At 39.6% G+C, this 15,187-nt stretch overlaps 1 protein-coding gene and 1 pseudogene across 4 annotated transcripts in view; one reads left to right on the top strand and one right to left on the bottom strand.

Annotated features, from left to right (window-relative positions):
- Nucleotides 1-15,187, top strand: part of LOC142097798 (uncharacterized) — a 105,926-nt gene that overhangs the window by 65,970 nt on the left and 24,769 nt on the right. For 3 of the 4 annotated variants that reach the window (XM_075180153.1, XM_075180072.1, XM_075180240.1), the window contains one exon: nucleotides 6,250-6,408. In XM_075180153.1, coding sequence (XP_075036254.1) covers nucleotides 6,372-6,408 — 37 coding nt within the window. In that variant the 5' untranslated portion in view covers nucleotides 6,250-6,371. Of the gene's footprint in view, nucleotides 1-4,415; nucleotides 5,552-6,249; nucleotides 6,409-15,187 lie in introns of those variants that run through there. The other variant, XM_075180331.1, reaches the window with a different exon arrangement.
- LOC142103709 (E3 SUMO-protein ligase NSE2-like) lies at nucleotides 2,224-2,907 on the bottom strand (annotated as a pseudogene).

Here is a 15,187-nt window from a genome sequence, read left to right as displayed (position 1 = left end):
GCACAATGGAATTGTTAGCGTTCAATTCCTCTAAAGTGCAGCATGCGAAAACCTCTGCTCCTCACGCCAATCTAGAGGTTTATTCCCCCACATTGAGAAACACAAGGGTCTATTTATGACCCATTGCACATTGCTCAGGGCCACCAAGACACATTATTACACCCCCAGACAAATCACAACATCCCCCTAGACACATTATGACACCTCTCCAGACACATTATGACACCCCTTGATAAATTGGGGCTATTAATGTCAGTATTCAACAAGGAGCAGATGTGAAGATATATCTGTTGATGAATATGGATCAAGGTCCGCAGTGCTATAACAGACAAGTCACTTCAAAAGATGTTCAATACATATGTTGAATATCAAGTCATAAAAGAACGCACAAAATAAAAAAAAAATCAATTATTGTTACCTGTTAATATTATAGTCATTAATGACAAAACATTAAAAAAGTGTTTTATTTTATTAATTTTCCCCTAATATGCATTTATTAGGATGTTATGAATGTCTACTGTACATAAAGCACATTTTTACAGTTGCTTCTGATAGCAAACACATATTATAGCTGCATACACATCCATCATCCCTAGTAATCAACACTTACACCTGACCTGTAGCTGGTGCAAGTGATACGACAACAAATCACGCACCTTAGAGATGCCCAATGCTTGAATCTGTGCTCGTACTTGGCACGCTCTCACTGTACATTGCCTATGTGCATATACCCAGATTCCTCCACATTCCACCATTAAATTGCAGGTTGTAGAAAGGGTCCTTTGTGCTCAAAGATGAATTGGACCCTTACTGCATTTTCAGCAAAATGCAGCTGTCACGAGCTACAGAGTAATCACTAGCCAGTATTTGCACTGCTAAGCAGGGAGGTGCGGAGTCTAATGCACCCCCGGGGTTCACCAGGGACTCCCGTAATTGAGTTTGGGCTTCGCTGCAAGAGGGTGCGCAGGTCGTAGTTCTTTAAGATAGCCACCAGTGTAGCGACAGAAGTGGACGTAGTCAATAAATCCGGGTCAGAACCAGCCGAGTAGTGAGGTTAAACGGGAGATCTGAAGAATAGTCTGGTTGAGGATGAGGCTGAGGAAGATAACTACAACATCTTGCCACAGTAGAGTTCATTAAGAGCACTGTTAACTTAGGTGGCTTAAGCCCATTGTTAGCTTGTTTTGTGGGAGCCCAAACAAACCAAGCACATCAGCCTTAAATGTGGCTCCTTGTAGCTGAAGTGCTTGGTTTGTTAAACTGTACATGTCCTTTTTAAGATCCAACATAAGGGTGGGTGGGAGGGACCAAAGCCCATTCCATTTTACACCACTTTTCCTTTCAGCTACCGCTGTGTGCCAATGTTACCTATATGTGCTATATACTGTCAGGGCCGCCTTCAGAAAAAATCGGGCCCAGTACGGGCCCCCATGCCACCCGGGCCCCCCCATGAGCGCTCCCCCATGAGCAACACATACTTACCTGGGGCCCGCCGCTGGTCTCCGCTATTCTGTCTTCAGCCTGGCTGTCACCGTGACAGCCAGGCACCAGGATCCAGGCACCAGGATCCGATCGCAGGGGTGGAGGAATCATTCCCCCTGCGATCATGTGATCTGTCAGAGGCAGAGCACATGATCGCAGGGGGAATGAATCCTCCACCCCTGCAATCGGATCCTGGTGCCTGACTGTCACGGTGACAGCCAGGCTGAAGACAGAATAGCGGAGACCAGCGGCGGGCCCCAGGTAAATCTGTGCTGAGCTGTTGTACCGGGCCCCCTGGTGAGCCCGGGCCCGGTACAACAGTACCCCCCGTACCCCCCTGATGGTGGCCCTGTATACTGTTGTGTGCTTTTTAAACCTCAGACACCTATTGATGATGCAGATGACTTAGCACAAAATTTTAACATCTGGTCTGGTCTACTGTAAAAGAATTGACCAAAAACTGTGACACCTCTGCTGTAACTCCACCTGATCCTAAAACTTAACTATCAACATCCAAAAAATGGTGGAGGATTATTATAATTATTTAATGGTATAAAGACAACAGTTTTATTAACAAAGAACAACGTTGCTTGCAGAAGTAATGTAAGCATGGATGTCTAAATAGACGTGTATGTGTATTACTCAAACCTTCCACTTTGCATCAGTATTTGTAATCTGCACTTTATGTCAAAGATACCTAACCATATTTTATTTTTTGGGGGATTAAGTCAGATTCTATGCTCAGTGATGACCTTGCTTTTTGCTGTGAATGTCAATGGCTCTTTTTAGTGCATTGTTTGGAACAAGATCCGATATACTCACGTCAGAGGGATCACAGACAATTTTTGGACACCTGGAGGATTTACCCTTCTGAAGCTTTTTTTCAATAATCCTTAAAATTGCTTATCTCTCATACATTTGACCACATACTTTGCTTTTCACTGGGTTTACAATCTCCAATTGTGTTATAGGAGTGCTCTGGGTGATGGCAATCTCTTCGTCTGCAGGGGCCGGTGACACACTAACTTGTTTTCTCAGGTCTCTTAAATGCTCTTTAAACTGGACATATTTATCATCCTGCCTCAGGGCCTCCTCTGTATTATTCTTCTGAAGCACAGTGTATCTCTCGTGTACAAGCTCTCTTAAATCCAGGATCTCATGTAGTAGGTCACGTTTTAACTTAAGTACGGTCTCCTCAACTGCGTCTATATATTGGTTTAAATCTCTGTGCAATGCAGCATATTCCAACATGACAGATTCAATGCAGCCCACATGTTCCGTGTCACAGTCTGACTGAAGCAGATCTAATGCCTCTCCAGTTGTAATATCCATTCCTGTGTCTACATAAGTTTGGCAGTTCTTCAGGGATGAGAGGGAGGTATCCAGAGAGGAGAAGGAGATTAAAGATGCAGGACGATCAGACATGGTTTAATAATGTAGAGTTCATTGACAGCACTGTTGGGCTTAAGGCAGCTAAGCTACTGGTAGCTTGTTTTGTGGGGAGCCCAAACAAACCAAGCACTTCAGCTACAAAAGTGGCACTCCTTGTCGCTGGAGTGCTTGCCTTGTGAAACTGTACATGTCCTTTTGAATATCTTACATAAGGGTGGGTGAGAGAGCCCAAGGACAATTCCATCTTGCAACACTTTTCTTTTTTGTTCGGCCACTGCTGTGTGGTAATGTGTCCTAGATGTGCTATGAACTGCCGTGTGTTTGTGTCATTACTCTGTCGCTTACCATCCACCCAGCTCAAGGTAGTCTTTGTCGTAAGAGGATGAAAATAATATTGTGACCAGTGAGGTCATCAAAATTGACTGGAAATGACTGGAAATTAGCGTTATTGAGGTTAACAATAATGTAGGAACAAAAAAAGAACAAAATTATGTGATTTTAGCATATTTAACTTTTCCCTAAAAAATACAGGTCCAAAACCAAAACATGTGAGGGTGGTTTTGCCAAAATCAAAACCAAAACACGAACTTAATCCAGATCCAAGACCAAAACCAAAACACAGGGGTCAGTGAACATCTCTAGATAAAACGTTTGGTCCTGGTCAAGTTGTCTTTAGTATGGGAGCAGCTGCAAAAGCCTCTTTTAAGGATTTAAAGGAAAAAATTTCCTCCTGAGGCCAGTCTTTAACTTGTCCCCCTTTGCAAGTGAGAGAAGTGAAAGGTGCGATTAAGAAGGAAAAGTTTTTGATGAACTGTTGGTAATAATTACTGAAATCGATGAAACGCTGAGTGGCTTTAAGCACAACCGAGAATAGCCCCCACTTTCTTGGGGTCCACCTGTAATCCCATGCCAGAAATTAAGTATCCAAGGAAAGGTACCTGTGAGTGTTCAAATAGTCACTTTTCTAACTTGCAATACAGCCGGTTCTCTCGGGGTTGGGACAGAGCTACTTTGACGTGTTCTCGGTACAAGGAAATGTCTTGAAAAAAGATCAGAATGTCTTCAAGGTAGACAACCACAGATAGATACAATAGGTCTCTAAAAATCTTGTTAATAAATTGCTGGAAGACCGCTGGGCCATTGCAGAGTCCAAAGGGCATAACATGGTACTCGTAGTGCCCATCCTTGGTGTTAAAGGCGGTATTCCATTTGTCGCCATGACAAATCCGAATCAGGTTGTAGGCTCCCCTGAGGTCTAATTTAATAAAAATCTGGGCTCCACAGATGCATTCGAAGAGCTCCGATATAAGAGGAAGAGGATAGCGATTCTTAATCGTTATGGCATTAAATTTACGGTAATCAATACAAGGCTTGAGAGACCCATCTTTCGTTTTAACAAAAAAGAATCCTGCACCAGTGGGAAAAGTAGATTTACGGATAAAACTTTCAAGATTTTCGTAAATGTAATCGACCATGGCCTGAATCTCTGGTAAGGATAGAGGAAATACTATGGCCCTAGGAATCCTCCCACAAAGTATAAGGTTGATGGTGCAGTCACAGGGCGGGTGAGGTGGCAAAGACTCAGCACCTGCCTTGCTATAGACATCCAGATAATCCGTACAGAACTCAGGAAGAATTGGCTGAGAAGTGGAAGCGAGCCAAGGAATGGAAGTCCTAGAAGAAAGTACCGAAGATAGGCACTGATGCTTGCAGGTACGACCCCAGGAGATGACCTGAGCGCGAATCCAGTCTAACTGCGGTGAATGAACCTTGAGCCAAGGTAGTCCCAAAATCACCTGGTTAATGGAATGTGGAAGAATTAGGAAACTTATCTATTCAGAGTGGAGAGCTCCTACCGACAGCCATACTGGACTGTCTAACGCTGTCAGAGCCAAAGGCTGTGGCAAAAGATGAATGGAGAGATGGAGATTGGAGGCCAACTCGGTGGATATGAAGTTTCCAGCGGATACAGAATCCACAAAGGCTGACAATTGCTGGGGGCCATTTGGAGAAAAAAGAACTACAGGCATAAGAAATCTGTAAAGTCTTAGGGAGAAGGGGGTAAGGGACCTGGATCCTAGGATAGGGCATTTCCCAGTCTCTTGGAACATGAAGAGAGGAGGTGACCAGGTTCTCCACAATAAAGACAGAGGTGGTTTCTGATGCGTCTGTCACTTTCCTCCTGAGAAAAGCGAGAGTGGCCTAGTTGCATGGGTTCCTCAGAAGTGGATTCGAGAGTGAAACTGAGGGGTCAGACGAGGTAAGGAGCGATGAAACCGATCCCGTTTCTGAGTATGCTCGCTGTGGCGTATATCCACCTTGATACAGAGAGAGATTACTGTGAACATGGTACGGGTCCAATTTTAGTCATTTTTATCATGACTGAATAATAAATGAAAAGCTTTTTATCTGAAGGTATTACGCTATGTGCGGTTTTTTACATCCCCTTACATGACCTGGGACCAATGAGAGGACGCACATGTTAATAGTGGTGGGAGTGCCTATCTATTCGGATGCCGAAGGTAAGGATACACAGCTGAAACCGAAGGAGCAGTGGTATCGTTGAACCTTCCGGACACCGACTAAGAGGTAGTTAGAGGATTGCTGGCTTTTGAGGCGTGGTGGAAAATATTGATCTTGTTTGGAGTCCACTTGGCTTTATGAAGTATGAAGTCTAGTAAGTAATATTTCATGAGATCAGGACTGATATGATCTCTGAGTTCAAAATATCTGGACAAGATTGTTTGTTATAAACATTTGATTTGATTATCCCTTTTGGTGTATACAGAAGCGCTTGTCAGTTCCTCATGATATTGTAGTTTTGAATGCTTTGGGACATTAGGTGTATCGCCCTGGGGTAGCTACTAGCAGCATTTGAGTGGAGCGCCCGTTTGACTCTGTAGTTTGTTATATTTAATTGTCGTTGTTTTCTACTCGCTGTCTCCTTTCTGTAACGACAGGGTATACCTAGAAAATACATCTTACATCATCCTTCCCGAAGATTTCTATTTAGGTATACAGTTCCTAAAATCAAAAAAACTGTGTACAGCATACAACTAAGAGAGTGCATATCCAGTCAGACAAACCATGTTGCAATGCAAGAGGTCCATATGTAGCTATATTTCTGCATGCAGGGAAAATACTGGCTGTGTGTACATGTAGCACACAGATGCTGGACAGCTTTATCCTTACACTGTGACTTACAGTACTGCCAGCATTTCCCTTCCCAACCCTAAATCTGTCTACACATTTTAAATTTGGCCACAAAAACAGAGCTTTGCTAGGAGCAAAAATGCACTTCCCATAATGATTTACTATTTGCTCTAATTCTAAATGATATAATAAAATGTAAAACACTTCTGTTGCTCTGTACAGGAAATTTGAGGTAAGAAAAAGGAAACTTTCATTTCTGCAGTCACCAACTTATATCTTATATCCTACAATGGGGCGTCCCTCCGTGGCAGCCTGACATGTAAAGACGTCTCTCAGTCATCATCATGTGTTCAGCTCTCCTGTGTCTCCTCACTCTCACCGGTAAGTCAGACAACGTTCACCTTAACTGTACTTATATTGTCTTCTGATAGTCTCTACCAAAACCACCTGTGTCCATGTAAGATGTTTCTGTAATACACTATATAATCTATCTATCTATCTAGATATATGTCTGTCGGTCTGTCTGTCTGTCTATCTATCTATCTGAAGTTATTTATGAAAGTATTGGTGATAATATAGAGGCATTGTGGGTGGAAATATCCAGCGGAGGAAAAAGTTCAGAGAAGTTGCTGATAGGGATATGCTATAAACCGCCAGATATTAGTATGATTGAGGAAGCCCAACTTCTACAGCACATTGAAAAGGCTACACAACTAGGTCAAGTTTTGATTTTGGGGGATTATAATTATCCGGATATTGCTTGGAGTACTGAGACCTGCGGTACAGCTAGGGGAAATAGGTTTCTGAGCACGCTAAAAGATCATTACATGTCCAAATTAGTAGAGAGGCCAACTAGAAACCAGACTATATTGGAACTAGTAATAACAAATAATGTAAACTTAACATCAAATTTTCAAGTAAGGGAAAATTTGGGAAATAGTGATCATAATATGGTCTCATTTGAAATTAGTTTCCAGAAGCAACAGTATAAGGGATCAACTTGCACTTTAAACTTTAGAAAGGCAAATTTTAATATGCTAAAGGAGTCTATAAAGTGCATAGACTGGGACAAAATTTTTTGAAGGAAAAAACACGGAAGAAAAGTGGGCTGTCTAAAATGTTGTTGGAAGCATACACGTATAAGTTCATTCCTATAGGAAACAAATGTAAAAGAATCCAGACTAAACCAATGTGGCTAAATAAAAAGGTAAAGGAAGAAATGCAAAGGAAGAAGCGTGCATTTAAATTGTTTAAGTCTGAAGGGTCAGAGGAGTCCTTCCATAGGTACAAGGAATGTAATAAAACATGCAAAAAGGAAATTAGATTGGCTAAATTAGAAAATGAAAAACAAGTTGCAAAAGAAAGTAAGAAAAACCCCCAAAAAACAAAAAGATTTTTAAATATATCAATGGAAAAAGGATTAAAAAATATAATATAGGACCCCTAAGAAGTGAGATGGGTGAATTGATAAATGATACTAAGGAAAAAGCAGAGGTATTAAACACTTTCTTTTCTTCAGAATTTACTAGAGAGGAACAAATGGCAGGAATAATACATAAAAACGGGAATGAAACTAAACCATTAATTAATACCTGGCTGACAAAGGAAGAAGTCCAAAGGCGACTGAAGAATGTTAAGATAAATAAAGCTCCAGGTCCAGATGAAAAGTGTATCCAGGGATACGATGTTAATTAAAATGAAGGATAGTAGTGAAAGGGAAAAAAATAGGACTACAATATTTGGTATGGAGGTATTTTTCCTGGCTGAAACAGATTGGAGGTTGCTTAATCTGGATCAATTTCAAATATAAGTGAGGGATCGCAGCAGATTCAAAATAGGTTAAACTTGATGGACTGATGTCTTTTTTCAACCTCATCAACTGTGTTACTATGTTATCTATCTATCTATCTATCTATCTATCTATCTATCTATCTATCTATCTATCTATCTATCTATCCTCTATCTATCTATCTATCTATCTATCTATCTATCTATCTATCATCTATCTATCTATCTATTATCTATCTATCTATCTATCATCTATCTATCTATGTATCTATCTATCCTAAATCTATCTATCTATCTATCTATCTATCTATCTATCTATCTATCTATCTATCAATCTATCTATGTATCCATCTATCTATCCTAAATCTATCTATCTATCTATCTATCTATCTATCTATCTATGTATCTATCTATCCTAAATCTATCTATCTATCCTAAATCTATCTATCTATCCTAAATCTATCTATCTATCTATCTATCTATCTATCTATGTATCTATCTATCCTAAATCTATCTATCTATCTATCTATCTATCTATCTATCTATCTATCTATATATCTATCATCTATCTATCTATCGATCTATCTATCTATGTAAATATCTATCCTAAATCGATCTATCTATCTATCTATCTATCCTATATCTATCTATCTATCTATCTATCTATCTATCTATCTATCTATCTATCTATCTAACTATCTATGCATCTATCTATCCTAAATCTATCTATCTATCTATACTAAATCTATCTATCTATCATCATCATCATTTATTTATTTAGCGCCACTAATTCCGCAGTGCTGAACAGAGAACTCATTCACATCAGTCCCTGCCCCATTGGAGCTTACAGTCTAAATTCCCTAATATAGACACACACTCACACACAGACACAGACAGACAGAGAGGGAGAGACTAGGGTCAATTTAGATAGCAGCCAATTAACCTACCAGTATGTTTTTGGAGAGTGGGAGGAAACCAGAGCACCCGGAGGAAACCCACGCAAACGCACGGAGAACATACAAACTCCACACCGATAAGGCCATGGTCGGGAATTGAACTCATGACCCCAGTGCTATCTATCTATCTATCTATCTATCCTAAATCTATATCTCTATTTATCCTATATCTATCTATCTATCTATCTATCTATCTATCTATGTATCTATCTATCTATCTATCTCATATCTATCTATTTAGATAGATAGATAGATATGAGATAGGTAGAGTGACAGACATATATGAGGTAGATTAGATAGATAGATACGATAGATATATATATATATATAATATATATATATATATATATATATATATATATATATATATATATATATATGTGTATATTTGTATATATAGATAGATAGATAGATAGATAGATGGATATGAGACAGATGGATTGATTGAGATATATATATATGTGTATATTTGTATATATAGATAGATAGATGGATATGAGACAGATGGATTGATTGAGATATATATAACAACAGGAGTAATGAGAGGAATGTGGACACTCTTAAGGTCCATCTAGTGGAACCTTCTGACACATAACATGTACTTGGGATATGTTGGGATCATTGACAGTAAAAAAGCTTCACCTGCACGAACAGTACAATCTCAGTTGACTTTCTTCACCTGGGACATTTCGCTCTGCTCCTACGTTTCCACTAGGTTTCTTAATCAGATTTATGTAAAAGGAGATTTTTCATCATCAGTCCCTATAACACATTAGGGAGATCAGTTAGTAATATACATGTAATGTGTGAAATAGACCATGCCCGGAGGTAGCACTTCTGTCCACAATCACTCATTTTATAGAACTAACCACTTACAAGTTTATCTATAGCCCATCAATGGCAGTACCCTAACTCTCCTTGTTTGCAGAATTGGGTGATCAAGTCACAGGGATCCCTCATTAAAGACACAGTTACTTTCTTGATTAGATTTAGCAGAATGTAGTAAAGGTTTAGGATAGCACAATAAGGACTTCCAGGTAGTGTCTTCTGTTTAAAGTGAGGTCCACTTCTTCAATCACCCTGATCACAGTCACATGTTCTGTATTTAATGTTCTGGTGGATTTTTAGAGATTGACACACACTAATGCTGGAACAGACTAACCATGGACCAGTGGCAATTGCCCCCCCCCCCCCCCCCCAGCAGGTGTGGGCTGCCTGCAGCCACACACAATATTCTTGTCCCTGATGGACAGTGGTAGAATTAATACGGTTAATACAGACATTGATAAAACTAAATTAACGAAGGTGGTCTGCACCTTCGTCTATTTCTGTACAACGCACTTATCGTTGGGTAGAGTATTCACCGGGACCCAAGAGTAGAGCTTTCAAACACCTTGTTTTATTACATTTACTAAAGTACTTATTTATGGTATGAGTAAGTGAGATCTGGCTGAAAAACTCTTCCAAGCTAACTTTCCAAGCATTATCTCCCAAATTAAATTGGACCTTACTATGTGGTCATTACACTATATCTCCTGGATAGTCCATATCAATGCTGTCAAAATGAATATCCTCCCTAAACTTTTATATGTACTTATCGTTGCGTAGAGTATTTATCGGGAGCCAAGTGTCGAGCTTTCAAACACCTTCTTTTACTATAAGTGCTTTTTATGGTTTGAGTAAGGTAGATCTGGTTGAATACAAATTTGTGCCGTAATGCTGGCCATCATCATCATCATCAGCAGCAGCTATTTATAAAGTGCCACTAATTCCGCACGCACTGTACGAAGAACTCACATCAGTCCCTGCCCAATAGGAGCTTACAGTCTAAATTCCCTAACACACACACACACACACACACACAGACCAGTTTTTTGGAACTCCACGCAAACATGGGGAGAGCATACAAACTCCATACAGATAAGGCCATGATTGGGAATTGAACTCATGACCTCAGTGCTGTGAGGCAGAAGGGGACTTGTCACTTTAATATATTTGCAAGTATATAAATATGTCATGTATAATAATGTCATCTATATCAATATGGAATGCATATCAATATGGAATCTATAAATAATACATATACAGATTTAGAGAAGTAGATAAATATCAATTGTAAAGTGTAACAGAATTTGACGACGCTATATAAATAAACTTGGATGATGATCAACGAAGGTGGAGTGCACCAACAAGAAAAAACTTCAAAGACTAGGCATACAATAAATTTCTCAATTGTATAATTACTTCACGGAGGAGCAAAGAAAGAACAAGGGGATTACTTTCATGATACCTCTCTTCTCTCTTATCTACTTCATAATCAAGAAAGAGCGTAACAGAGCATCATCTTCATCAACATTTATTTATATAGCACCAGCAAATTCCATAGCGCTTTATAATTGGGGACAAACACAGTAATAAACCCTATTGGGTAAAACAGAAAAAGAGGTAATAGGGCCCTGCTCACAAGCTGACAATCTATACATCCATCATAGACACTTATGCTCCAGAAACAGGCAGCGTTCATTGGATGGACAGTGGTAGAAATAATACAGTTAGACATTGATCAAACTAAATAGATGAAGTTGGACTGCACCTATAATAAAATATTGAAAGAATATGCACACTAGTAGAGATATAGAGAAGTAGATAGATACCCAATTGTAATGTGCAACATAATTTGATGGCACAATAGAAATAAATTTAGATGATGATCGACGAAGATGGAGTGCACCCATAAAAAAAACTTCAAAGACTAGGCATACAATAAATTAGGAGTGTAACAAAGCATCCATGAAAGACACTTATGCTACAGAAATAGCAGCTTTCATTGGATGGACAGTGGTACAATTAATACATTAGACATTGATAATACTAAAAAAAACTGTGGCCTGCACCTTCATCTGTTTATTCACTATGCACTTTTGTTGGGTAGAGTATTCATCGAGAGCCAAGTGCAGAGCTTTCAAACACCTTGTTTTACTATAAGTGCTTTTATGGTATGACTAAAGTAGATCTGACTAAATAGAAATTAGTATGTGCTGTAATGCTGCCCATGTGAATCAAACAAGGGGACTCGTCACTCGTATATATTTGCTAATATATAAATATGTCATGTATAAAATATGTCATGTATAGCAATATGGGTTGTATTTAAATATGGAATGTATAAATAGTACATATATGTTATATTAGAGAAGTGTATGTAATATGTAAACCAGACAGTTCAGATTGGGCAGTAGTTGGCCTTCTCGCACAAATAAGTATGTATAACTCACATTGATGCAGATTTGGTTGCCAAACATCTGTCTTGACAAGACAATGCAATTGAATTTGAAAGTCCACATGCTAAGAAATTAAGAGACAGAATTTGTCATATTAGTCACCCAACCAGCACTCAGTTGACAGTTATCAGCACTAGTCACATGCTGAAAACAGTTAGGAATTTTGGTGCAAGAATGTACTACAGTGGAAGCTTCAGAATAATCTTGTGGAAAGTTGAGGAGTCAAAATCGTGCAAGATGGCATTGTCCTTGGGGCCAAACACCCACCCACCCATATGTTGAAAAGGACACGCAGAAAGATTAACAAACCACACACTCTAGTGTCAGTCACTGCCTCTTTTGTGGCTTAAGTGCTTAATTTGTTTAGGTCCCCACAAAAGCCAACATTTTGGTTGTTGGTTGTTCAAATAGAAATTACATAGGGATGTTAACAAATTAATCATGGACATTTGGATAGCAGTGGTCATCTTTCCCAATGGTAACCAGTCATCACCCTCATCATCATCCCCATTGAAGATGTCTACATCAATTAAAATTTCTTTGAAATTAGAAGATACACCAAGTAATTAACCATTGGACAGCATGTGTGACACATTGGAGAGTGTCAACACTGCAGAAAATGCATTAGAGAGGGGACAACAGGGGCAGTATCAGAGCTCATTAAACTGACAGCGTCTGCATCAGTAGACATCATTTAACAGATGATGAGACAATAATAAATGGTGCAAGATGGCATTGTACTTGGGACCACCCACTCCGGTGTGATACATATATGTGTTCGACAGCTACAGGATTCACATAATATGATTGATGGGCAGCAGAATAGACAGAGTTATAAAGTCGACAATAAAATGACATTGACAGTATTATCAGGACAACAATTGATATATAGACAGTATTTATAAGGTTGACAATTCAAATGTAGACAGTATTATATCTAAATCCCTGTCCCTATCTCTAACCCTGTCCCTATCCCTGGCCCTATGCCTAACCCTGTCCCTAGACCTATCCCTATCTCTAGACCTTTCCCTCTCCCTATCTCTAACCCTAACCCTGTCCCTAGACCTGTCCTATCCATATCCCTAGCCCAATCCCTAACCCTACAATAAGTCTGTCAACATTTGAATTGTCTACCTGATTATACTATCCACCATGTGAATTGGTGACCTAATAATAATGTTGACACCTAAATCGTCGACTGTTACACAAGCTGATAGACAAAGGTCAAATTGTAAAATAGTGCAAGATGAAATTGTCCTTGAGCCCACCCACCTATATGTTAAAAAGGACAGGCACATAGTTTAACAAACCAAGCACTTCAGCGATAGGAGCTGCCACCTTTATTGCTAAAGTCCTTGGCTTGTTTGGGCCCCCACAAAAGAGAACATTTTGGTTTTTATTTGATGAACTGGACAGATTAGATTAGCAGTTTTTGGGTATTTTTTCAAATTACTAATGGTCATTTGACTAACAGTGATCATTTTCCTCTATGCTGATGACCATGTCATCCCCTTTATCATCATCTTCATCATCACTGATGTCATGATCATCATCAATATGATGATCATGACATCAGTGACATCAACATGATCAATATTAATTCATCCTCACTGAAATCTATACACTCCGTTGGTAAGAACGGTATTCTTCATACAGGATGCTGACTGTCATACTTGTTTCCACTTGCAAACGCTGCTTCACAGACAATTGTGTAAAATTATGCTAAGTCTTCTTGCTTCCCTTCTGTGTCAATGTATCAGTCCCAGCAGCAGGAGTTGTAGTGTACAAGGATGTTTCCTCACAACTATGGATTGCATTAGAAGAGTCATTTGGAATGTGAAAATTGGATGCACGACTATATACTAATAATGAGGAGGTTGATGATGAAGGTGTTGACGCCCGTGAGGATTGCAAATGTCTATCCATTCGTCTGCCATCTGATGCTGAGCTGCTTGGTACTATATACAAGTTGCCACATTGGAAACACGACTTGAATGAACTTGCTGCAAAAGATGTATCAGGGAGGAGGTGCTTAGTTGATCAACGATCCGACCTCTACTTATTTTGACATGACAAAGGCTACAGATGCTTTGCCAAATGTTGTCTGGGTTTAGATAAAAATATTTCCAAACAAAATAGGTGTTTTTTTCATCTTTTGCCCTGGCATGATAATGTGCTTATCATGGGGATGAGGTGGCTGCCTTACTTCAACACAATCATCATCATCCTCCTCATTATCTCTTCCATGTACAACACATTCATTTTCAGATCCACAATTATCCCCCTCATCCTCTTGCACATTTGCAACTTTCATAGTAGCCTCCTCTATTTCTCTGGGTAACTCAGCATCTACACTGATACTACTATTACCCATCCTCACATTTACAAATGATTGAGGACTTTTCGAATCTGAAACCACAGACTCACATGTAGCACTCATGGATACCATACTTAGACTCTCCTCAGGATTCTGTGAGTGCCCAAGTGGTTCTTTAACCTCAGTGTTATCCTTAGACACTGATTTGTCTGTTTTGGAGGTGTCAGTAACAGACGTACAGTCTGAGTGACACGGTGGTGCATGTGAAGTTGAGGAAGATGCACAACCATGTTAGGCACTCTGTTTTGGAATGGCCATTCTAGTTCGTATACCTATACCAGCAGCAGCAGGACCCCTTGCAGGTGGTGTATGGAATCATCATCATCATCATCATTTATTTAAATAGCGCCACTAATTCTGCAGCGCTGTACAGAGAACTCACTCACATCAGTCCCTGCCCCATTAGAGCTTACAGTCTAAATCCCCTAACACACACACACAGACACAGACTAGGGTCAATTTCTTAGCAGCTAATTAACCTACCAGTATATTTTTGGAGTGTGGGAGGAAACCGGAGGACCCGGAGGAAACCCACGCAAACACAGGGAGAACATACAAACTCGTCACAGATAAGGCCATGGTCAGGAATTGAACTCATGACCCCAGTTCTGTAAGGCAGAAGTGCTAACCACTGAGCCACCGTGCTGCCCACAGTAGAATGTTGGCTATTTTCCTTTTCTTAGACAAAGCACCACATTCATCAGGAAATTCCCTCTTAATTCTCCTCCTTACATTAAGAGCTGATGTTTTCTTTGAGC

Source organism: Mixophyes fleayi, chromosome 1, assembly GCF_038048845.1.
Source record: "Mixophyes fleayi isolate aMixFle1 chromosome 1, aMixFle1.hap1, whole genome shotgun sequence".
NCBI lineage: Eukaryota > Metazoa > Chordata > Amphibia > Anura > Limnodynastidae > Mixophyes > Mixophyes fleayi.
The sequence above is the reverse complement of the archived record's forward strand: the minus strand, read 5'-3'. Positions and strand labels throughout refer to the sequence as shown.